General features: G+C 40.7%; 1 protein-coding gene across 1 annotated transcript in view; it reads right to left on the bottom strand.

Moving 5' to 3' along the window:
- Positions 1-209: 209 nt before the first annotated feature.
- Positions 210-24083, bottom strand: part of psmd5 (proteasome 26S subunit, non-ATPase 5) — a 28060-nt gene continuing 4186 nt past the window's right edge. The window contains exons 3-10 of the mRNA XM_041192825.1: positions 22971-23084; positions 20742-20870; positions 17606-17715; positions 15740-15882; positions 9486-9677; positions 6870-6979; positions 3401-3541; positions 210-1785 (exon numbers count right to left, since the gene is read on the bottom strand). Of these exons, the coding sequence (XP_041048759.1) occupies positions 1531-1785; positions 3401-3541; positions 6870-6979; positions 9486-9677; positions 15740-15882; positions 17606-17715; positions 20742-20870; positions 22971-23084 (1194 nt within the window). The 3' untranslated portion in view covers positions 210-1530. The remainder of the gene's footprint in view (positions 1786-3400; positions 3542-6869; positions 6980-9485; positions 9678-15739; positions 15883-17605; positions 17716-20741; positions 20871-22970; positions 23085-24083) is intronic.

The raw sequence follows: 24083 nt of genomic DNA, 5'->3' as shown, positions 1-24083 counted from the left end.
TCAGCCATGATCTTATTGAATGGTGGAGCAGGCTCAAGGAGCCTACTCCTGCTTGTAATTCGTATGTTCGTATATCAATGCACTTTTTGCAAATAGATAAGTTGATCATTTTCTTGGGTGTAAAGGTAGCAGTGGGTATGTTTAAAAAGATTTATTAAAAATATTTAATTTACTAAGAAAATATACACCAATGAAACCAGTAACAAAAGTCATTTTCAGTAATTTAATATCAGGTGGTGCCTCCACCTTTCAGAAAGTATTTAAATAATGGGCTTTTCTTTTAAAAAAAGAGGAAAGTTTATTGTAAAAGTCTCTCTCAATAGATATTAAGCACATCAGGCTCAGACACAAGACTTGACAGAATACATTCTTCACAAAAAATATTCGCATGTGAAATATATAATCTTTAATTTCTTGGTAGGTTGATTGGTGGGGGTGAGGGGGCGTTAAAAGTAGTATACAATGGAATTAGGAAAGAACACCAGCATAAGCAACATAGACTGCAGCATTTCAATATGGCAGCTCACTACCATCTTTTCAAGGGCAATTAGGGATGTGCGATAAGTGCTGACCTAGCCAGCGATGCCGACATCCCATGAAAGAATAAAAAAGAAGAGAGGGAAAGGGCACTTTAAAGTGGAGGTAGCCTCTCTCCAACTTTTGCAAATACAAAATAAATTTGCAGCCAGGCCATCAAAGTTGGGGGTGAAATAAACTCCACCCCCCCTCCCCCCCACCGTTGCCTCAAAGACCTGAAGGCCAATTGGAATATCCAGCCACATCCATCCCGGGTAAATAACCTGGAGGCAGGGAAACAGCATGCCTGCAAGCAGTACTATTTCAGTGTCTGCCTGCCCACTTCCGTTCCCAGTCCTGTTGGGGGCTCAAGGCCTTCTCCCAAGTCTGGATTCAGTAACGCCTGAACCCAACACAAGACAGTATCGCTAGTATACAGGCACTTCCTTGCCTTTGAAATTACAGTTTATCTAGCCACAGGAATCACATAAGTTAGACACCACAAACTCTAGCAACACTTTCCATTAACCTCTAAACAAAAGACAAAAATTACAGGTTGCAAAAATTCATGTTTTAATTGAAACTTGCTGCATATGTGGCAGCTGCTATGAAAGGTTTCCTGTAACTTGCTTAGTGACTGAGACCTTGCAACGGCACCAACCTAAGAAAACTGCAGATTTCATTTTACAAACTTTAAAAGCTACTTTATACTAAATAACTAATTTACAGCTGGAGAGAATCAAATGGAGAAAATACATCATTTTGGCTTGAAATCACAAAATGACAGGTGTTTATAATAGAGTTGTATTGTCTTACCATTGTCTACAGTTTGCTTAATAGCCTGGAAGGGAAGGGGAAAGGATAAGGTGATCAAACAGCTTGAAAATTCCACTTGATTGAAGCTTCTGTTTGAAGCCAAGCTTCTCGTGGCTCGTCTTTACAAAAGTGCAGTAACAATTAATTTAAAGACTTACTACTTTTTCAGTGTCATTTTTAATGATCAGGTTTGGTCGATTACTCTCCATCTACAGCAACTGTTGCAACTGCTTTCACAAAGTAAGGGCCTTCTCGCAGGTAGGCTCGGAGTTTTAGGTAATGTTGGTTCCCAAAGATTTCGGCTATCGTCTTGGAATCCACAAGAATTTTTACTAGTTCAAACTTGGCATCCTTTGAGGGTTTGTCAGGTTCGGCTGACCTATCGACAATGTACTCCACAAATCCTGGTGTGTTGATCATCAATCTCTGACCCCAAGGCTGGCTAGCAATTGCCTATATGTCAAGGGAATTGGAGGGAAAGTCATTTAAAACAAAGAGTTGCAGTAACAAAGGTAGCCTTTTCAACTCAATAAGAATGTATATTTGAGAACTGATAAAGATCCAACCCTTATTTTAATTGATTGAAGTGCACTCTTGAAGCAAGTATAGTAACGAGATACAAAGCTAGGCAGGTTACCATCAGTGTTTTGCATAGGATAAATGATAACAGTTTAATATACCACACATTGGCTAATTAAAAATGACAGATTTGAATTGAGAACTAAATTAATGCAAGAGGTTCGAGGGCTTTGGCTAACAAGTAAACAAGTTACAAAATTATATCCTAAAACAAAAGAAAGTAACGCAGATAGCCAGAAATCTGAAAAGACAAAAAAAACGCCGGAGTCAGGCAGCATCTGTGGAGAGACAAAAGAGTCCATGTTTCAGGTTGATGACCTTTCAACAACTCTCTCTCTCTCCATGCATGCTGTCCAACTTGCCAAGTGTTTCCAGCATTTTCTGTTTTTATTGCAAAAATATATGATTTGAATGAAATACATAAAATATTTCAAAACCATGTGTACTTCAACCTATTCGATCTAATGCTTGAATCATATCTTAAATTTCACTGAACATAGGAGGAATTCATAAGAAGTTTATTTCAGAAGAAAAGTTGGAAGAATGTGTGTCCTGTCAGCAGTATGGATAACCCAACAATCTTCCCTAAACACATTGCTGTAATATTCTAAAATAAAATACACATCTTCAAACCATAAATGGCAGCTGTAACGTGCTTGTAGAATGGATTTCATAACATTTCAAAAAAATTAAATTTACACGATTTAGGACATTTCTTTAGAACCTGCGTTTGATTGATAGCCCTAGAGGTAGTGGTGGTGAGCCACCTTCTTGAACTGCTGCAGTCCATCATACTGTAAGTACTCCTACATTGCTGTTAGGAAGGGACTTCCAAGATCTTGATCCAATGACAGCAAAGGAAAGGTCATATGGTTGGAAGTTAGGAAGGTGTGTGGCCTGGAGGTGAACTTGCAAGTGATGAAGTTCCCATGCGTCTGCTGCCCTTGTCCTTTTAGGTGGTAGAGGTCACGGGTTTATAAAGGTGCTGTCTAAGGAGCCTTGGTGAGTTGCTGCAGTTTGTACCATCTACAAAATGCACTGCTGCCACTGTGTCAACAGTGGAGGGAGTGAATATTTAATTTGGTGGATGGGGTGCCAATCAAGCGAACTGCTTTGCCCTGGATGGTGTTAAGTTTCTTGTGTTGTTGGAGCTCCATTCATCCATGGCAAGTAGAGAGTATTCCATCACACTCCTGTCTTTTGAATGGTGGATAAACTTTGGAGAGTCAGGAGGCGAGTTACTCTCCACAGAATTCCCAGCCTCTGACCTGCTCTTCTAGCCTCAGTATTTAAATGGCTGGCCCAATTTGTGAAAATGCAACACAATTAGCAGGAAAATGCTTACAAACAAACATATCTATATTTAATCTACTGGATCACTCCGTGTTACTGCCCAACTCCTAAACACACCGGTGACATCCGGAGGACATCTAAACATTTTACGATAAATAAGAAATTGGATTTTTCATGCTAATGATAAAAGACTCACAGTGAAGACCTTTAACGCGCCAATATGAATCTCTGGGAATGGCTGGGAGCTCATATTGCAGAATGTTTCCATTGGGTGGCTGTGTAGTGTTTGGAACCAGGACTCTGTCAACCCTAGAAGGTCCTCAGTTTGCTGGTCATTCTGTGAAATTGATGAAAAATAAAACAGCAACAGCATAAAAGAAATGCCAGACAGCTGTAGTGAAACCCACGATATAATACTGTACTCGTAGATACTCAGCAGGAGTTTGTTTTCAAGAAGCGTTACAGACCACAGACAGCGGCAGCAAATATATGGCAGCAAACTCTCTTTCTATAGACAATGCTCAAAGGGGAAAGATTTATTGCAAATTTCACAGGCTTTACACATTCTGGGCTTAAACGTAATACTGCAACACCCTACAAAGCCTGATTACATCTTAAAAAACACCACATGTTGCTTGCTTCTAAAAAGGGAACCCAGTGAACTGCTACCAGTTAGGAACTATTCCAAATGGAAAGCTCACCTTGGGTCAATCATTCTCTCCAAATTGTTTGCCAACATGGATAAAGAATTATTTAAAGTGCAATACAATATACACACTACACAACATTGGACAATTTCAGAACTGCTTGTTGGATATAAAGCAAATTTTATTCACACAAGTACATCAGATAGAGGCAAGGCAGAGATCACCAGCATGTCAAACATAAACCCAATGGAACAATATTAACACAGCCCACTTAAGAGTTTATACCAGTAGAAACCTAGAATAGCATCCATACCCTTTACTGTCTGAAGCATGCCTACTTCACTGTATTATAGAAGAGACATTTTGCATTATACATGCTTATAGAATTCTTCAGTTACAATCCTCACAGTTATCTATGTCTGTGCAACTCTGCTGCAGAAACATGATCCAATAGACCACAGATGTCCTAGTCACAGTTCTGCAACACCACACAGGATGTTCAGTCTGACAGAACAGGCCAGCTTCATCTAGCCCCGTCAACCTGATCTCCAGGATACAGGAGCTAGAGATGGATTTCTCCACAAAATGCCAACCAGAACTATGAGCTCAACTGAGATTATTAAAGAGTTTGCATTATAAATATTTATAAGGGTCTTAGCAAACCAATATAATTCACTACAAGTATTTAACATGAAATATAATCTGGGGTTGCTACCTCAAAAGTAACTATATATTGCTATTGGTAGCTGGAGATGTCTGACCCCTGTTACACTTTAACAGACAGCCGGGAGATCAAAATTTAGCGCAGTATGTTAGAAGTTAAGTCACAGCAATTTGAAATATAGTTTATTAACTTTCAGAGTTGAGAAGTTGAGGGAAAGCATCTCACTTCCTTCCTTTGTTTTCAGTTTACACACTAAAATCCCCCTCCACCTCCCCACTGCAATATTAATGATAAAACTATGCAAACAGCAGGGATAGATTTTGCTGCATTCATCCTACACAACGAGAACAACTGTACACAACACTTTTACCTGCATTTGCCCAGTCATTCCATTTTCTCTCTCCTGTACACTCTCCTCTTCCCCCTTGCCAGTTTTAGATTTTAAAGATGTAATGTTACTAATTTTCTCACTGTCAAAACTCTAATCTAATTAATTTTCTCCTATATTTTCCTAAGTTTAAATCTATATCACTTCTCTTCCTCAACATCCATTCAGGAGGCAGAAGTGACTTTTACAAGATCTACTGCTTGATTAGCTGAAAGATAGACAATCAAAAGATTGACAGTCAGCTTGACCACATAAGTAACAGCGCCTTTTCACATCACTCTGAAGGGCAAGTGCCACACAAAAAATATTCTTAAAGCACAGAATGCAGAAACAAGGTTTTGGCTGAGAATCATCAATATGTGAGCAAATATGTCTTCCTGCATAAATTTCAGGGCAATGCGAATTCAGTACACTTTCTATTTAAAGAAGAGGTGACTCTGGAGAGCATTATAAGGACAACTCTTCTAGCAAAAATAAATAAACTATTTGTATTATGGAGCAAATGTGGACTATTCATGCTACAGCTTGCTTTGGCAAAAACAGCAATATACTAAGTATGTGCACAGAAATTCATTTTTGAAAAATGGATCATGGATTAAGTAGCAAACGGCTACTTAAAGTTCTTTTGGTGAGGCATTGTTTTGTTTTTCTCCAAACCACAGGGTCAATTTGTATTCTGTCACAAATAGTGTTTTCGTAGTACAGAACTTGAGTATTGCCAAAAAAAAGATTTTTTTTTGTCAAAGCTTTTCGTCTTGCACTCATCAGGACAATTTGCAAGAAATACCAAATGTAAAGGGAACAGCAATTTATACTATGAGAAGGGAGTGCTGATTGGAAAGCGGACTATAAGATTGGCCTCATCAGCAACCTTGTAAATAGGGCCCGAGCCATTTGCTCACCATGCAAGCTTGGTGCTGGAAAAGGGCACATCAAGGGCATCCTGCGGGTTAATGGCTACCCTGATCAAATCATTTCACGCTGCATATCCGCAAACTCATGAACGGGCCTAAGGCCATCACTTTTGGCCCTGAAAATTGCCCGGTCTACCTCAGATTACCATGGAAGGGCAAGGTATCTCAAATTTTGAGCAACAGGTGAAGCTAGCTGTTTCACGTGTTGCTACTGCATAGTAGCAGCATGAGTGGTATTCGCCACTAACAGGATGCTGCCGTCAAGCCTTAGAGATGTTCTGCCGATCACAAATGAGTATATGAACTGGTATGTGAATTTTAGTGCCAGTGTGATGCTTGGTATGTAGGCTGTAGATTCCAAAGACTAGCGGCTTGTATCAAACAGCATGCCTCTTCCGCTGCTCAAAACGGGCAAGGTACAGATGTACTTAACCAGCCCGCGTGCACAAAACTCAAACATAGTTTCCAACATTAGATGTGATTCCGCAATTGGACAACATTTGCTAAGTAATCCTCAGTGTGCTAAGAATTACATTGACAATCAATTTAAGATTGGCACATTTGCTTGAACTGGAAGCTACATATATTAGTACACAGGGCCCGGTTCTTTGCAGACAGAAAGAACATGGACACACATTGCGCTAAACAAAATAAGTGACAGCCATTTGCTGGTGCATTCCTCAGGGCAACGTCTTGACCGGAGTTAAGCTGCCTGGTTTAAATTTTAAACAATGCCTGGCTGTTAGCTGTCAGTCACCACCAACTGGTGCATCCTCTATGCCAATGCCTCTAACAATCAGAGTCCACTTGCCAATTAATCAGCATTGTCTTCTCATGTAGTATAATTTGTTATCCCCTTTACATCTGGCATTCTTGTGAATTTTCCTGATGAGTGTGAGATAAAAAGTTTCAACAAAAAAAAGTCTCTTCTTTCAGCAATACTCAAACTCTGTTCCTGCAGCAGACATATAAAATTCAAGCCATGATTCAAATCCAGAACCTTTTCAACTTTCTTGCGCTTACACATAATAATACTTTTATTGGGTTCTTACCGGCAGAGAGAGTAGAGAAGAAATAGTGTCGAGGCAGCGGACTCGTATATCCATGGCAGCATTGCACGAGATGGAACCCAGCCTTCTCAAAACCTCCTGGAATTTACTGCCTGTAAAATAGAGATAACTTTAAATTCTGATTCTGCATTTTCGTATAAGATCATTAAAAAAAACAAGTAATGCAATGTTTATGCCAGAATGATGGTACAATTTGAGTACTTAAAAGTTCAGTGCAAAGAATCTCTGCCCCAGGCAAGTTCCTATGAGGAAAAACAAGTCTGTCTGGCTTTCAGTTTACAAGCTTAACTATTTCAAACCAGAGGCAATGTCTTTCCTACAGCACAACCGCACTATGAAGGTCAGGGTCCTTCAGACACCTTCTACATCTCTTACCCTTCAGAAAAGGGTCACAGAAACACCCAACAGCAAACAGTGACACTATCAGCTGCATAGAGATCTGTCTGTGGGGAGCTGGAATGGGCTCGATGGGTCAAATGGCCTCCTTCTGTGTCATAAATGATGTTGTGACTCTAACTTTGAAAATCCTTCATGCACCATCAATACTCACTCCAATCTGGAATCAAGAGAATTAAAAACAGAAAATGCTGTAAAAACTCAGCAAGTCTGGCAGCATCTGTGGAGAGAAAAACGAGTTAACATTTCGAGTCCATATGACTCTGCAGAGCTCTGAAGCAGAGTCATACAGACTGGAAACGTTAACTGTTTCTCTCTCCACAGATGCTGCCAGACAGGCTGAGTTTTTTTCAGCATTTTCTCTTTTTATTTCAGATTTCCAGCATCCGTGGTATTTTGCTTTTATATACTGGAATAAAGAGGATCTGCACCATACCTGCGTCCCAAACCTGAGAAAGTCATTACCAATTCAAACAAACCTGACAGGGGCTTCCAGAACTATAACTTCCTAAAGTCTCCAGCCTTTATACTCCATTTGCTTCTAGATCCAAAGACAAGGCAGAGTCCCTAAAGATAGCCCGAGTCTCATTTCCCAGGGTGTCAATGGAGACAAGTATGAAGCCTGTCAGCCAAAACACTTACTTGCAAGGCCTGCTCAAGATAACATACCAAATATACTATACCCTACACGTGCTTCACAAACCCCATACATCTAATTGGGGGTGAGGGGGTGACTGGGCACAGGATCCAGCCCACAGGGTACCACAACACAAGTCCTTTTCAGGCCCTTTCCATGCAGTAATCAGAGAGCCAACTCAGGGAGACTTACATTTGCACCTGCTTGCCTTACCCAATGAGGAGTGAACCATTCCCACAAAATGCAGGCTAGCTTACCCGTTGTTTCTAGCTACAAGATGCACTCACCCCTTATGGCAAAGTGAGATCCTTCTTTCAATAAATGTGGATGAACATCCATGAGAAGTGTCAATTGGAACAGATAATGTCTTCACATCTCCCCAGTTCAGCTGAACCACAGGATACATTTCCAAGCAATGAGTCCAAAAACAGTGTGATGTTCTTAAATTGATCTCTGCCAACTCAACCCTCCCAAAGCGCATACATTTTTGAGCTTGCTGGAGACAACATATTGTATCAACAAAATCCCAAGTATCATACAACAGAATGTAGTTGCTTCACAAAGTACACGCACAAGTTATTAATGTCAAAATTAAAATATTCAAATAGGTTTTTTTTGTTGTATAAAGGTTTAAAAAACGTCAACAGGTTTGAATCTTGGCCTATGCTGAGTTAACCAGGTAGGGTCTTGCTATTTGCCACAGCTTCCTTAAGCTAGTGGAGAGATGGAGAAACAGCACAGATGATTTTTTTCTGAAATAAAAACAAAAAGTGGAAATACTCAGCAGGTCAGGCAGCATCTGTGGAGAGAAACAGAGTTAATGTTTCGGGTCAATATCCTCTCACGAGAACCCTTTGCTTGTGTGTCAGATTGCGTTTCAGTTTGCTATCTTGAGAGCCCTCACTGGAATGTGCAAACGCAGATGCAGAAAGATGACGACAAAGATTTAACTCTGGTGTCCTCTACAACTGCACAGACTGCAAGCACTCACTGCGAAGGCACACATGAAAGGTTGTTAGGGTTAGGGAACAGAAAGCTGCCAGTATCCATTAAGCCAGTTTGAGTCAGCAGCTTCCAGAGAAGAGAAGATGAGGAGAGGAGAGCGAGGGGACAGAACTGGAAGAAAATAAACACAGGCAAATTAATTTGGTAAATTTTGCGGCACCTACTAGAGAATAATTAGAAAGCAGTGTGAAAAGGAAATTATCTTCTCATCTGATAACCGATTAATATTGGTGGTGGTGCAGGAGAGGGGACACACCAGGGAATTAATTGATGGTAAGCAATAGTAAATGTAAGTGTGAGGGAAACAAATCTAAGTGTAAATTAACCTTTAGCCTACAGATAGGATATGGGAAACTTGTTCTGTAAATAAACACATCAACAGGATACTAAATTTTTAATTCCTTATCTGAATGTTGGAATAAATTAGTCATGCTTTACCCTGCACATCAGCATTAAAGCAGTGAATTGTAAGTGGAAATTTAGTAAGAGAACCACCCAACTTGGAAAATAAAAAAACTCATTTTAGTTATCGATAGCTTGGAAGCAATGACATGGCTTACCTGTTTTATGCAGGACTTGTTTTCCTTCAATACATGATCCAAGAATTGCAATGGTATCCAAACCAACTCCAATCATTGTTGGCTCTTGCCCTTCAATCATCTCAAACACCTTTTCAATAAAAGCAGGATAACGCTCACAGATCTGTTGAGGACTGTCAACCATTGCCAAATTTCCAAAGAACTTCACTAAATCTACAAAGAAATCAGTGAAAGCAAGTTCAGACTAAGGAATATATATACAGACACCAGCAGAAGACAATGGAAAATAATTTACACACACACACACACAGCTCAAATACATAGCATGACTGAATTTAATGCTCATTATTCCCAGTCACTGATCTCAACATTTCCTTTTACATACGAACATACGAATTAGGAACAGGAGTAGGCCACTCGGCCCCTCGAACATGCTCCACTATTCAATAAGATCATGGCTGATCTGAATGGAACCTCAACCCCGCATTCCTGCCTACCCCTGACAACTTTTCACCCCCTTCTTAATCAAGAATCTATCTAGCTCTGCCTTAAAAATAGTCAAAAGACTCTACTTTCACCACCTTTTGAGGAACAGAGTTCCAAAGACTCACAACCCTCCAAGAAAAAATATTTCTCATTTGTCTTAAATGAGCAACCCCTTATTTTTAAACAGCGGCCCCTAGTTCTAGATTCTCCCGGAAACATCCTCTCCAGATCCATCCTGTCAAGGCCCCTCAAGATCTTAAAGGTTTCAATCAAGTCGCCTCTTACTCTAAATTCCAGTGGATACAAGCCCAACCTATCCAGCCTTTCCTGGTATTAGTCTAGTAAACCTTCTCTAAACTGCTTCTATCATATTTACATCTTTGTTTAAATGAGGAAACTGTACACAATACTCCAAGTGTGGTCTCACTGATGCCCTGTACAACTGAAGCATAACCTCCCTGCATTTGTAGAGAATTTCTCTTACAATAAATGATAACATTCTATTAGCTTTCCTAATTACTTGCTGTACCTACATGCTGACCTTTTGTGATTCATGCACTAGGACACCCAGATCCCTCTAAATCTTAGAGCTCTGCAATCTCTCACCATTTACATAAGAAGCTTTTTATTCTTTCTGCCAAAATGAACTCTTGCCCACATTATATTCCATTTGCCAGATCTTTGCCCATTCACTTAACCTATGTCACTATGTAGCCTCCTTACGCCCTCTTCACAATTTACTTTCCAGTTTATCTATGCCATCAGCAAATTTAGCAACTATTCCTTCAGTCCCTTCATCCAAGTCATCTATATAAATTGTAAAAAGTTGAGGCCCCAGCACTGATTCCTGTGGCACACCACTCGTCACATCCTGCCAACCAGAAAAATACCCATTTATGCCAATTCTCTGCTTCCTGTTAGCTAGCCAATCTTTTATTCACGTCAAAATGTTACCACTGCACCATGAGCTTTTATTTTCTGCAATAATCTTTGATGCGGCACTTTATCATGTGTCTTCTGGAAATCTAAGTACAATACATTCACCGGTTCCCCTTTATCCACGGCACGTGACACTTTCAAAGAACTCCAATAAATTGGTTAAACATGATTTCCTTTTTACAAAATCATATTGACTCTGCCTGATTGCCTTGAATTTTTCCAAGTACCCTGCTATAACATCTTTAATAATATTCTAACATTATCCCTATGACAGATGTTAAGCTAACTGGCCTGTAGCTTCTTGCTTTCTGTCTCCCTCTCTTTTTGAATAAAAGTTACATTTGCTGTTTTCCAATCTAATGGAACTTTCTCAAAATCTAGGGAATTTTAGAAAATTAAAACCAATGCATCAACCATCTCACTTGCCACTTCTTTCAAGACCTTAGGATGAAGTCCATCTAGGCCCAGGGATTTGTCAGCCCACAGCCCCAACAATTTGCTTAACACCATTTCCCTGATGATTGTAGTTTTCCTGAGTTTTTTTTATTCAGTCATGGAGTGTGGGCATCACTGGCCTAGCCAGCATTTATTGCCCATCCCTAATTGCCCTTGTTCAGAGGACATTTCAGAGTCAACAGCACTGCCAGAGTTTGGAATCACATGTAGACCAGGCCAGGTAAGGGGGCAGATTTCCTTCTCTAAAGGACATGAGTGAACCAGATGGGTTTTTCAACAATTGGCAAGGGTTTCATGGTCATCATCAGACTTTAAATTCCAGATTTTTACTGAAGTCAAATTTCACTATCTGCCATGGTGGAATTCAAGCCTTCAAAATGGAAGGGAGAATGGAGTCAAGATAGAAATAAATGAATTCCATGGGACAAGAACAGGCTGACACAATCGGTCTACCAGGACAGTCCTGTTTGTGGATTCTGGGGAGGAAGTAGAAGCAGGCTGTCCGAGGTTGGGAGACTATGAGGTTGGAAGCTGTGGAGGGAAGATTTCCAGAGGAGATGAGGTCAGTGACAGTCCTGGAAACAATGGCTTGATGTTCAGTGGTGGGGTCATGGTCTGGGGAAGGTAGGAGGAAGATCTGAGAGTTGGTGCTCAGCCTCTGCGAGGTACAGGTCAGTACGCCAGACAACAACAACAGCACCACCCCTATCGGCAGATTTGATAACAGTCAGGGTTGGACCTGAGAGAACAGAGCGTGGCGAGTTCAGAGAGAGACAGGTACGAGTTGGTGAGAGGAGCAGAGAAATTGAGATGTCATGCCGATAGCTCTCAATGAAAAGGTCAAGGGCAGGTAAGAGGCCAGAGGGAGGGGTCCAGGTGGAGGGAGAATACTGGAAGCGGGTGAAAGGATCCATTGAACACGGGGAGCCTCCTGCCCAAAGAAGTGAGCACGGAGACGAAGGTGGCGGAAGAAGAATTCAACATCGTGCCGAGCCCGGAACTCATTGAGATGAGGGCGTAAGGGTATGAAACTGACTCCTTTGCTGAGTACTGAACATTCAGCATCAGAGAGGGGAAGGTCAGGGAGTATGGTGAATACACAGCAAGGGCTGGGATTAGAAGACGGGATGGGGTCAGAGGGATAGGAGGGGGTGGAGGGTCCTGGATGGGTGTTGGTATCAATGAGTTGTTGGAGCTTGCGTTCCTTAGCACCTGAAAGAAAGGGACAAAGTTTCTTGTTAAGGCATCGGATGAGATGAAGAATAAAATTAAACTGGGGGGCAAAGACAGCTTTGAGATAGGGTGAGTTGGTGCTGCTGGAGGGAGAAGTTGAGTCTGATCAGATGGCGGCGCATGGCACTGAGTGTGGATCTCAGGATGCGGCGAGAACAGCAGTCCAACGGGTGTTGTATGTCCTGGAGATACCTGTAATCCTGGGTGGATTCAAAACATGAGGGATGGAACTTCAGTTGGAATACACGTGGTGTAAGTCAGAGACGGAGACAGTCACTGAGGAATGAATATGGCTGTGAAAGCGAGATTTAGTAAACACCTTGTCAAACACCAGGAGGGAAATGGAAAGCAATGAAGGTGAACAGGGTAAAAGAGACAAGAAGAAATCCTGTCGGAGAGAAGAGCAGTACTTCTTCAAGATAGGCATTCCTGAAAGAGAAGTGGCAGTGAACTAAACACCAAGATAAAGGCAAAATACTGCAGGTGCTGCAAATCTGAAACAACAACAAAAAAATGATGGAAAAACTCAGCTAGGAGAAGCAGGTCTTTCTTATCTACCTTCATAATTTTGTACACCTCAATTAGGTCATCCCTCAGCCTCCTCTGTTCAAAGAAAAATAACTCCAACCTGTCTAATCTTTCTTCATTTCTGCAATTTTCAAGCCCTAGCAACATTATTATAAATCTCCTATGTGCTCTCTCCAGAGCAGTTGTGCACTTCTGTAATATGGTGACCAGAACTGAACACAAAATTCCAGCTGTGGTCCTAACCAGCAGTTTATACAATAAGATAAAAGCAAAAAAACTGCTGATGCTTGGAATCTGGAATAATCAGCTCTAAAGAAGGGTCATACAGACTCAAAAAGTTAATTCTATTTCTCCCTCCACAGATGTTGTCAGACCTGCTGAGTTTCTCCAGCATTTTCTGTTTTTATTTCAGTGTTTTATATAGTCTGCCATGTGAGACCTTGCCAAATGCCTAAGATCCATGTAGACAACATCCTCTGCAATACCCTCATCAATTCTCTTTGTCACTCCCTCAAAAAGTTCTATTAAGTTAGTAAGACACGACCTTCCCCCAACAAAACCATGTTGACTATTCCTGATCAATCCATGCCTAAGTGACAGTTTATCCTGTCTCAGAATTCCAATAACTTGCCCCACTACCAAAGTCCGATTGACCAACCTATAATTTTCCCTCGCAACCTTTTTAACTATTGGTACAACATTCACAATCCTCTGGTGCCTCACCTGTATCTAGTGAGGACTGGAAAATGATCCTCGGAGCAGTCGCTATTTTCTCCCTGGCTTCCTTTAACAAGCTGGGATACAATCCATCTGGCCCTGGTGACTTATCCACTTGCAAGGATGCCAGTTCCACCAGTATGTCCTCTCTCACTATGCTTATCGTAACTAATATTTTGCATTCTTCCTCTTTAACTAGAATGTCTGCATCATCCCTCCCCTCAGTGAAGAGAGGGGCAAAGTACTCATTGAGAACCTTGTCCGCATCAACGCACAAGTTACCAAGTACATCTCTGACAGGCCCTACAGTTTCCTTAGCTATCCTCTTGCTCTTAATGTACTGGTAAAACATCTTCTGGTTTTCTTTGATTTTACCTGCTAATATTTCTTTGTATATCCTCTCCTTGCTTTACTAATTTCCTTTTTTACGTCACCCCTGTACTTTCTATACTCTTCTAGGCTTTGCACATAAAGCTCTTTGTGACAGTCATAAGCTCCTTTTTTCTGCTTTATCTTACCCTGTATGCCTCTGGAAAATCTGGGAGCTCTAGATCTGGCAGTACCACCCTTTTTCTTTGTGGGGACATGTCTACACTGCCTGTAGAATCTCGCTTTTGAATACCTCCCACTGATTTGACACTTTTCCCTTTTAGTAGCTATATCCAGTCCACTTTTGCCAGTTCACCTCTTAGCTTTGTAAAATTGTCTTCCTCCAATTTAGAGCTTTTGCTCATGTCCCTTTCTACAATGATGCTAAATCTAACGGTATTATGGTTACTATCTCCAACTTCATCCACTTGCCTAGCATCATTTCCTAAGCCTAAATCTAGAATTGTGCCCCGTCTTGTTCATCTTGTTACATGTTGGCTGATAAAGTTCTCTTGAATGCAGTTCAAGAATTTTGTGCCCTCTGTGCACTTCACACTGTTTGTATCCCTATTGATATTAGGACAGTTGAAGTCTCCAACTATTACGCCCTATTGTTTTTGCACTCAGAAATTTGCCTACGTATTTGCTCTTCTAATTCCCTTCCACTTTTGGGGGTCTATAGTAACTCCTAGCAGTGTGACTGCCCCTTTTTTTTCTCCTGAGCTCAACCCATATGATCTCATTTGATACTTCAGTTAGTATATCATCCCTTCTCACAGCTGTCATTGTTTCTTTAACCAATAATGCTACACCCCCACCTTTTTTTATTCCCCTCTCTATCCTGCCTGAAAACTTTATATCCAGGGAAGTTCAGCTGCCATTTTTGCCCTTCTTTAAGCCAAGTTTCTGTTGTAGCAATGATATCATGCTATCATGTATCTTTCTGTGCCCTCAGCTCATCGGCTTTATTTGCTGTACTCCTTGCGTTTACATATGCACCTTTTAACACTGCCAAATCCTGGTGCTGTACACCTTTTAACCTGAGCTTCTTCTGTCTTTCAGAATCATGCACTAATTCTCCATCTCCCATTCCCTGCTCTGAATTTGCCCTCGGGTTCCCATCCCCCTGCCAATCTAGTTTAAACCCCCACCAACAGCAAATCTCCCTGCGAGGATATTCATCTCAGTTCTATTCGGGTGTAGGCCTGTACAGGTCCCAACTTCCCCAGAACTGGTACCGATCCCTTAGAAATCTGATGCCCTCCCTCCTACACCAGCTTTCTAGCCATGTGTTCAATCACTCTATTCTCCTATTTCTATACTCACTTGCATCTGGAATTGAGAGTAATCCTGAGACTACTACCATTTGGAACAATCCACGAGGAACTGGGATCAAAAACATTACAAGAGTAGAGAACTGAACTGAATGTTAACTGGGCGAGCTGGGTGAATTAGATCACCAGAAGAATGAGCTTTCTTGCCAGTGATTTTTTTCCTATTGCTGAGTTGACAAAAAAAAAGTAAATGAAAATATTCCTTTTACTTACTTGGTAGATAAAAGCCAGAGAAGGGATCTGAACCTGCACCAATGATCATGTTTGAAATTCTATCAATGGTGCCTTGCTGAACAAGGTACTGTCGTCCATGCTGAGTCTGAACAAGTCCAGTGATCATCTCAATAGCAGTAGCTCTGTAATTGAACCAAAAGACTTGTAATTAATTCTTAGTCATTACATACATTGTCATTTATATAGTGCCTTTAATTCAGGAAAATATCCCAACGTCCTTCACAAGAGCTGTACCAAAGAATATTTGATACCGAGATGCACAAGGAGACAGTAGGACAGGGACCAAGAGTTAGGTTTTAAGGAGCAACGTAAAGGAAGGTGAGAGAGGTAGAGAGATTTAGGGAGTTAATTCCAGGTATGGGGCCCTAGGCAACTGAAGATATGGTAACCAATGGCGGAGTGATGAAAATGGAGGATGTGCAAAAGGCCAGATTTGGAGGAGTGCAGAGAACTCACTGGAATGTAGTGCTGGAGGTCACAAAGATAGAGGGTGGGTGAGGTCATGAAGTGATTTGAAAATAAGGATGATATTTTCAAAACTGAGTTGTTGCCATACTGGGACCCAATGTTGGTCCAGCAGGAATAGTGATGATGGGTCAACACAACTGCAACTGTTTTTAAACATAGGGCAGTGGAGGGAGAGTGGGTAGGAGGGAGGGCAATCTTACTTAGAAAGACTGCAAGGTTCTCAGTATGGGGAAAACATTTTTTATTTTGGCTTCAAGGTGTCAGCAAACACTCCCAGGTCAACCACAGGATGGATCCAACTCTAAACCAGCCCAATGATGCATTTTACCTCCTACGGAAAATCCCCCCCCCCCCCCCCACCCCACCCCCGCAACAGGGGGGAAATGTGCAAGAGCAGGCGTGCCTCCAAGCGGCACCCCCCATTTTACATGGGCGGGCCAGTTAAGGTCCGCCCAACGTGACGTCCACCAGGAAGCGCTATGCGCTCCCTGTGCGGGCGGGGGAGGGTATTCCCTCAGCCAGGAATGTGCTCATTCGCACAAAAGAGCACACTGATCTCTCTGAGGCTAAGTGCTGCCTCAGGGAGATAGGCTCCAAATTAAAATTTGCAATAAAAATGATAGAAAAATTTCCCTGACAAGTCCATTAAACTTTAACTGAAGCCTTTATTAAAAATTTAAGTACCCTCATGAAACCTCATCCCGTCCATGGCTTTTTCTGAAGTCTGCCAGGGCTCCTGGCCTGCCCGCCAACCTTAAGGTTGGATGGGCAGGTCCATTAATGATTTTAATTAGCTTCTCAATGGCCTCAATTGGCCATTGAGAATAGGCCGGGAGTTCCATCCGATGTCATCCCGCTTCGGAGAGCAAGCACCGCCCCCCCAACCGGAAGATCCTGCCCCTAGGGCCAGAAATTACTCCCCACTGCTCCAATGTGACATTCCCATTTCTCAACCCAGGTACCCTTGTGATCGGAGTGAGATTATCAACTTCATGGCAAAATGTTGATGGCTCCCAGTTGCAGGTTTGTATGGTGCCAGAAAAACCTTCATACACTTGATCCATTTTGCCTCTTGCCACAACTAATGTTCACAATTTTCTGTCAATGCTGCTCTGTGAGCAGGAGGCACAATTATGGCAGAGCAGGCCAAAGCTAGACTTACTACTGCCTCTTTCATCTGACCTAAAGCACTGCTTTTACCCCCTTTCCAGAGAATGAGTGGCACCAAGCCAAAATGAGAAAATGATCTTATATAACCAGCGAGACGACAAAACCAGAGATGTAAAAGACATCAAAATTTGCTGCTTAAGGTTAATCACTGAAAGTTCCTTCCTAAAGCAACAAAACAAATTTTTAAACAAGCAGTCACCTCCTCACCTGATCAGAACATCATCCCCTGCAAGCTCGGTGAGCAGCTGAATGATGAAACCACTGTTGGCACAATAACCCAGGGAGACAGGCGACACAGATGAGATTTCCACCACCAACTGCAAGGCAATAACACAAGAGATCTTAATGGTGCTCTCAGAATAGGATATGTAACAGTCATGTTACTTTAGGTTAATAGATCTGGACTAACAATTACACTTGTAGGCAGCAATTCAACAAACAAAAATAATAATAAAGCCCTTTTCTCCAGGTTAGCAAACAATAATGAGTTGGCTTACTGTGTTAAGATCGTACTACCCATTCTGAAGTTGTAAAATATATTTAAAAAAAGCACCACTAAAGAATTATACTACTAGAGATGCTGCATAGCAATGTAGATTTGATTTGCCTATTCTCCCACATTTACAGATGATAGCTGCATAAAATGAGGGTCTAATACAGCCCATTTGGGACTTGGAACAAAGGGAGGGGCAGAGAAAAGGGGTAATTCATGCAGTTCCTTGTAGTTTAAGAGTGGTACTAACTGATGACCAAGAGTATGTTTTCCTCAACTGCAGGGGTTGAGTTGCCTGGGGAGACCAAAAATAGGATCTGCAAAAAATAAAGTTCCTGTCACACATGAATTCAACAACCAGAAAAGTACAAGCAGCTGCAAACAGTTGCAACTGGTGGTTTCCTATGAAGGATGTGTCATGAAAGTATAATTTTCATAATATTTTCCTGGTTTATTGTAAAGTAGATTTATGGGGGTTGTGTTTTTCTGTTTGTGTGATTTAATTACATTTTGTAGCCAAGCAGACTGCAAGTTGTAGTTATCAAAAGTAGTAAGGTGTAGAAATGTCTATAATATGCTGATGAATAAACATGGTTGGGGTCTTATCAGTAAGGTGTAAAGGGAATTTGTAATTTTATATAGATTCAGGGGGGTTTGGTTTTCAAAGGGGTCTGTCTGTTCACAAATAGCCAGACAAGCAAGTTAAGGAATGTGTTTATTTTTCTTAAGGGTTACTGACAGTATATAGTGGCAACATGAAAATTTTTTTTTTGTGAGAAAGGTAAAAGATCCAAAGACATATGGAAACAATGGAATTTACATATTAAAAAGTGAGAAACATGTATAAAGGAGAATGAGGCTGTGTGTCAGGGGAAGGCATTGTAAGATCAAACAAAAGTGTGTGAAGCCTCCAGTATTTGTGCATAAACCTGCTGTCTACAGAAGCCAAGGTTGGAGGGAGCCAATTTGAATTCCACTGTCCAGGGTATTGTGGTAATTTGCTGGATCTGCTTAAAATCTAAAATTTATTTTTGGACCATTGCCTTAAAGGGGGTGTAACTAGGAGTCTGGGTAATTAGGGATTTTAGGAGTTATTGCAGTAGTAATTTGTAGACCTATGTATGTGCTTGAAATCTTTTTTGTTAATAAATATTTTAATTTTAGTTTTTTTTAAAAGTGGGCTTGTCACTCTTGAATTCAGTGCATCTCAAAATAAATACAAATAACAAAACTGTTGTGATAGCATGATCAAGTTTCCCTAGTGGATTTGACCAACCTGGCACACATCATCAGCTGCATCATAACAGGATGGAACACAAAACTTTGTCAATCAAAAGATTCATATCACCCCTAGTGTAATTTTGGACATCATAACTCTAAGAGGGAAAATTAGGTAAGTAGAAGTTATTTTTGTCTCCACTAACGTATGCAAAAGTCCATACCATGTATGCAAGAGCAATCCCCTAAAATCAGTCCTAAAGTTTTCTTGCACCAGTTTAAACCCCTTTGACCTACTACCACAGGTCAGTTTGAAGTAGTGCTCTAAATTTACCTTTTTACACAGCTTACTATCTTACATATAGAACGAGTGACCAAAGACAGTCCATACTTGTCCTGACCATTAAAACAACTTGCATTTATATCAAGTAGAAAAAATGTCCAAAGCTCTTCACAGAAGCACGATCAGACAAACATCAACATCGAGCCAAAGGAGCAAATATTATGGGCCAGCCAAAACTTTGGTTGAAGAGGTAGTTTTAAGATAGGTCTTAAGAGATGAAACAGTTTAGGGAAGGAAATCCCAGAGTCAATAGCTTAGACAGCTAAAGACACAGTGGGACAAAGGAAATGGGGGATGCACAAGAGTTGGAAGAACACAGACTTTGAAGTTTTAGGGCTGGAGGTTACAGAGGTAGGGAGGAGCAAGGCGATAGCACCATTTAAACACGAGGGTAAAATATATAGAAACACGTAGTTATATAGGACTGGAAAAGACAATTTCCATCCGTTGAGCAAGGTTCAAAGTTCACAGATATCATGCCACACTTTAATTGTTCATTCTTCAATTGATCTTGACTGTCAATTTTTTAAAAAATCTATCGCCTTCTTAAAATCTGTAACACTCTCCATTTCCACTTCAACTATTCTGCATTCACCATCCTCAACAGTAAGGAATTTTCTTTTCACTATATTTACCTCTTCTTGGCTATGCTTGAATGCATCTTTCCTTGCCCCAGCACTTTTAGTGAACATCTCTCTAGGTACCTATATGAAGTCTCCTCTCAGCGCCCTTTTCAAGCTTGAAGAACCCATGTTTTTCTATCCTTTCCCCATAACTTAATCCTCTGACATTAGGCTGAGTAAGACCTGAAGGAAAATGAGGTTGGATCAACAACCAGTTTAAATGACCAAACTCCTGAAGTGTCCTAGTTAAGTAGCTACTTACTAATATTAATATGGCTCTACAACAGTACCAGGCTCGGTTACATCTTCAAGTTGTTCCCAGTGTTCAAGAAATGTTTTAACTCCAGTTAGAAATCAAAATAAACAAAATGAATCACGGTACTTTAACTCTTAAACAGGTGCAAAGAAGAGTGCTGATGTATGACATTCTTTAAAGTGAACTGCGTACAAGTGCAAATGACTATAGTGAACTTTGAAAATACATGAGCAATGTGAATTTTTTAATATACTGTGTTAAATACAACCATTGGCACAGACAGTAAACCGAAGGGTACAAAATGAATTAGGATACATTCAAAAGAATGAAAACTTTCGAAAGCAATAAAAGATGAATATTATTGAAAGGAGAAAATGTTTGGAGCTCAAATCCAGCAGATGGCACTGTACCTCATAGACTCTGTATCGTACCACATCATTGGCACCCATGACACCTTTCAAATCTTGTAGCAAACTGGTCATGAACAATGCATCAAGTCCAGCTTTACTTTGGGCAACTCTGGAAAGGGATTTGATTGCCTGGCGAAAAAGAAATATCAATAAATTTCCTACCATTGTCTTTTGGTTCCTTAATTGTAGAGGCAAAAACCACTCAAGACAAGCAAAACAATGCATATAGTGCTAAACACATTTGTATACAACGTGTTTGCATAGAGCCTTTAACATAATAACGTCCGTCTCAAGGTGCTTCACAAGAACATTATGAAACAAAATAGAACAAAGCCAAATATTAGGTCAGGTGGTCAAAAGCTTAGTCAGAGGTAGGTTTTAAGAGTGTCTTACTCTTAAGAGGAAGAGGAGGAGAAGAAGAAAGGTAGAGAGGTGGAGAGGTTTAGGGAGGGAATTCCAGAGCTTAGGGTCTAGGCAGCTGAAAGCACAGTTATCAATGAAGTAATTACAATCAGGGTGCTCAAGAGGCAAGAATTGGATGAGTGCAGGTATCTCAGAGGATTTGTGGGGGGTGGGGGTGCTGTAAAAATTAGAGATGGGGATGGGCAAGGGCATGAAGGGATTTGAATGCAAGGAGGAGAATTTTAAAATCTAGACATGGCTTGACCTGGAGCCAATGTAGATCAGTGAGCATAGGGGTGATGGGTGAACAAGACTTAGCTTGAGTAAAGACAGCACAGTTTTGGACGATGTCAAGTTTACATGCATATTTGCCCATCTCTGCAACTGTGAGAGGCAGTGGCATAGTGGTATTGTCACTGGACTGGTATTCCAGAGACCCTGTATAATGCTCTGGGGGCCTGGGTTCGAATCCCACCATGGCAGACGGTGAAATTTGAATTCAATAAAAATCTGGTATTAAAAAAAGTCTGATGATGACTGTTAGGGGGAAATTAAAAATGCTACAAGAGAATACAGTAAGAATTTGCTGAAAAACCCCTAACCTGTTTCCAGGCTGACATGGCTGCTAAACATATTAAGAGTTGAAGATTACCAGATGAACATTGCAGAGTCAGACTGGAGACGTAAATTAGATTAAGTGTACTCCCCTCTCACATATGGTTTTAGCTTAGATATGGGAAGATGAACAACGCTTTGATGAAACACAAACAGTCTTGAGTTGTAAGAACCGATTGGATAATATATTTATGCATACATCCTTTTGGTTAGTAAAATCACATGTTTATGTACTCAGTAGGATAAAGTTAGTATGGAACTGGTGTGTCGGTTACCGGTTGGATGTATTCAAATGTACTCAAACGTGTTATGATAAGAAAAGGTACAAAAGTAATGAAATGTAATCATTCAGGGAGCTGGGTCCTCATTCTTAGGAATGATTGCGGCATATGCTTGAATAAGACCGGATAAAAGGAAGCCTGAGTCTCTGTGGTTGTTGCGGGATCGGAGAGCGTAACATCTCTTCAGTGACCATGTTGTAAAAACCCATCTGGTTCATTACTGCCCTTAAGGGAAGGAAATCTGCCATCCTTACCTGGTTTAGCCTACAGACTCTAGGTTGATTCTTAACTGCCCCCTGAACAAGGGCAATTAGGGATGGACAATAAATGCTGGTGTAGGCAGTGACGCCCACAACCATGAACAAATAAAAAAAACTAACATTTTCAGCACTGAATTTAGGAATTTGAATTACACATCCCATCATAATTAAAATGGGTGGGAAAGACTCAGGCATGGCCAATGTCCACCATGAAAGCATTTTGCTACATCCAAGTTCAGAGGCTATCTGCCTACCAAGATCAGGCAGCAAAAACAAAAGCTGATTCAAAAATTCATCAAAATTGCAATTGGGAGCAACTAAAAAATAGTACCAACCAATACCATTGCTTTGTAGTAAATAAATATTTACAAGCATAGGAAAATACAGAGAACATGGGGAGAATAGGGCAGCTATTCAGTTGGAGTTATTCAGAGTTTCTTTTGCAAAGGCCACATACGGACACAATGGGCCAAATGGCTTCTTCCTGTGCTGTAAAGTTCTATGGTTTCACCAAAAATTTGCACCACGCTGGTCTGGTTACACCGACAGCATCGCCACTGAGAAGAATACATTTTTTATGATGTCAAGAGACAGCACTGCCCTTGTGGTGGAAATGTTGGACCCCAAACAGCTTTCAGTAATCATTTGGCTTGTTCCCCATTCAAACTCACTTCTTTTGCAACAGATATTTTCTTGCCTCCAATGCTGCGAATCATCTCCCTGAGCAACTCAGGCGAGCCAAGAATCAACGGGATTGCATCTGCATTTTCAACAATTCGTCCAATCTGGAAAAATTAACAGTGTAAAGAGTCCAAAATGAACGATATTCTTCCAACTGAATGAAATTAGAGATTTTATATACACACAGTTGCACCTCAGCATTAAAAAGATTTAGGTCGTACTATCCATACTGCTTAGCACCTGGTTTTATGTACATTTTTAAAAAATATTTAAAGTACAAATTTCCATAAAATACTCAATACATTATTGTTAAACTGCTGGGAATGACACCAAAAACATAAATACATTTACATATCCCTTACTAATTATGTTAGGGTGGCATGGTCAGGGGTGGGGGGTGGGGTGTTGGTCAGTGCCCATGCCAATTCCAATGTGTAAATCAACAAGACAAGGGTTGGTTCACCAATGTGCAGGGCCTTGGTCAGGTTGCAGTTGAGCACCATGAACAGTTCTTGTCTCAATAATATGAGAAGAGTATAAAAGCACTACAGCAAATGAAAAAAAATTACAAGGATGGTACTGGAGCTGAGAGATTACAGCTATAGGGAAAGACGGAATAAGTTGGAGCTTTTTATTTTAGAAAAGTGAAGGCTCAGGAGCTGATTTGATAGAGGCCTTTAAAACTATGAATAAGTTGGACAGGTAAATATGACTAGAATGTTTCCACTTTTGGAAGGTTCCAAAACTAGGGGCCATAAATACAAAGATAAAAGCAAAATACTGCGGATGCTAGAAATCGGAAATAAAAACAAAAAATGCTGGAAAAACTCAGCAGGTCTGACAGCATCAGTGGAGAGAGAAACAGGGTTAATCTCTCTCCATGGATGCTGTCAGACCAGCATTTTCTGTTTTTATTCTTGGCCACAAGTACAAGATAGTTATGAATAGTTTAACAACTGTCATTGGGAAAATGTTGGCGTCTATAATAAAGGATGTAATAGCAGAGCATTTAGAAATACATAACCTAATCAAGTAGAGTCAGCATGGCTTCATGAAGGTGAAAACATGCCTAACAAATTTATTAGAATTCTTTGAGGAAGTAA

Source organism: Carcharodon carcharias, chromosome 8 (assembly GCF_017639515.1).
Source record: "Carcharodon carcharias isolate sCarCar2 chromosome 8, sCarCar2.pri, whole genome shotgun sequence".
Taxonomy (NCBI): domain Eukaryota; kingdom Metazoa; phylum Chordata; class Chondrichthyes; order Lamniformes; family Lamnidae; genus Carcharodon; species Carcharodon carcharias.
This window is presented reverse-complemented; position numbering and strand designations above follow the sequence as displayed.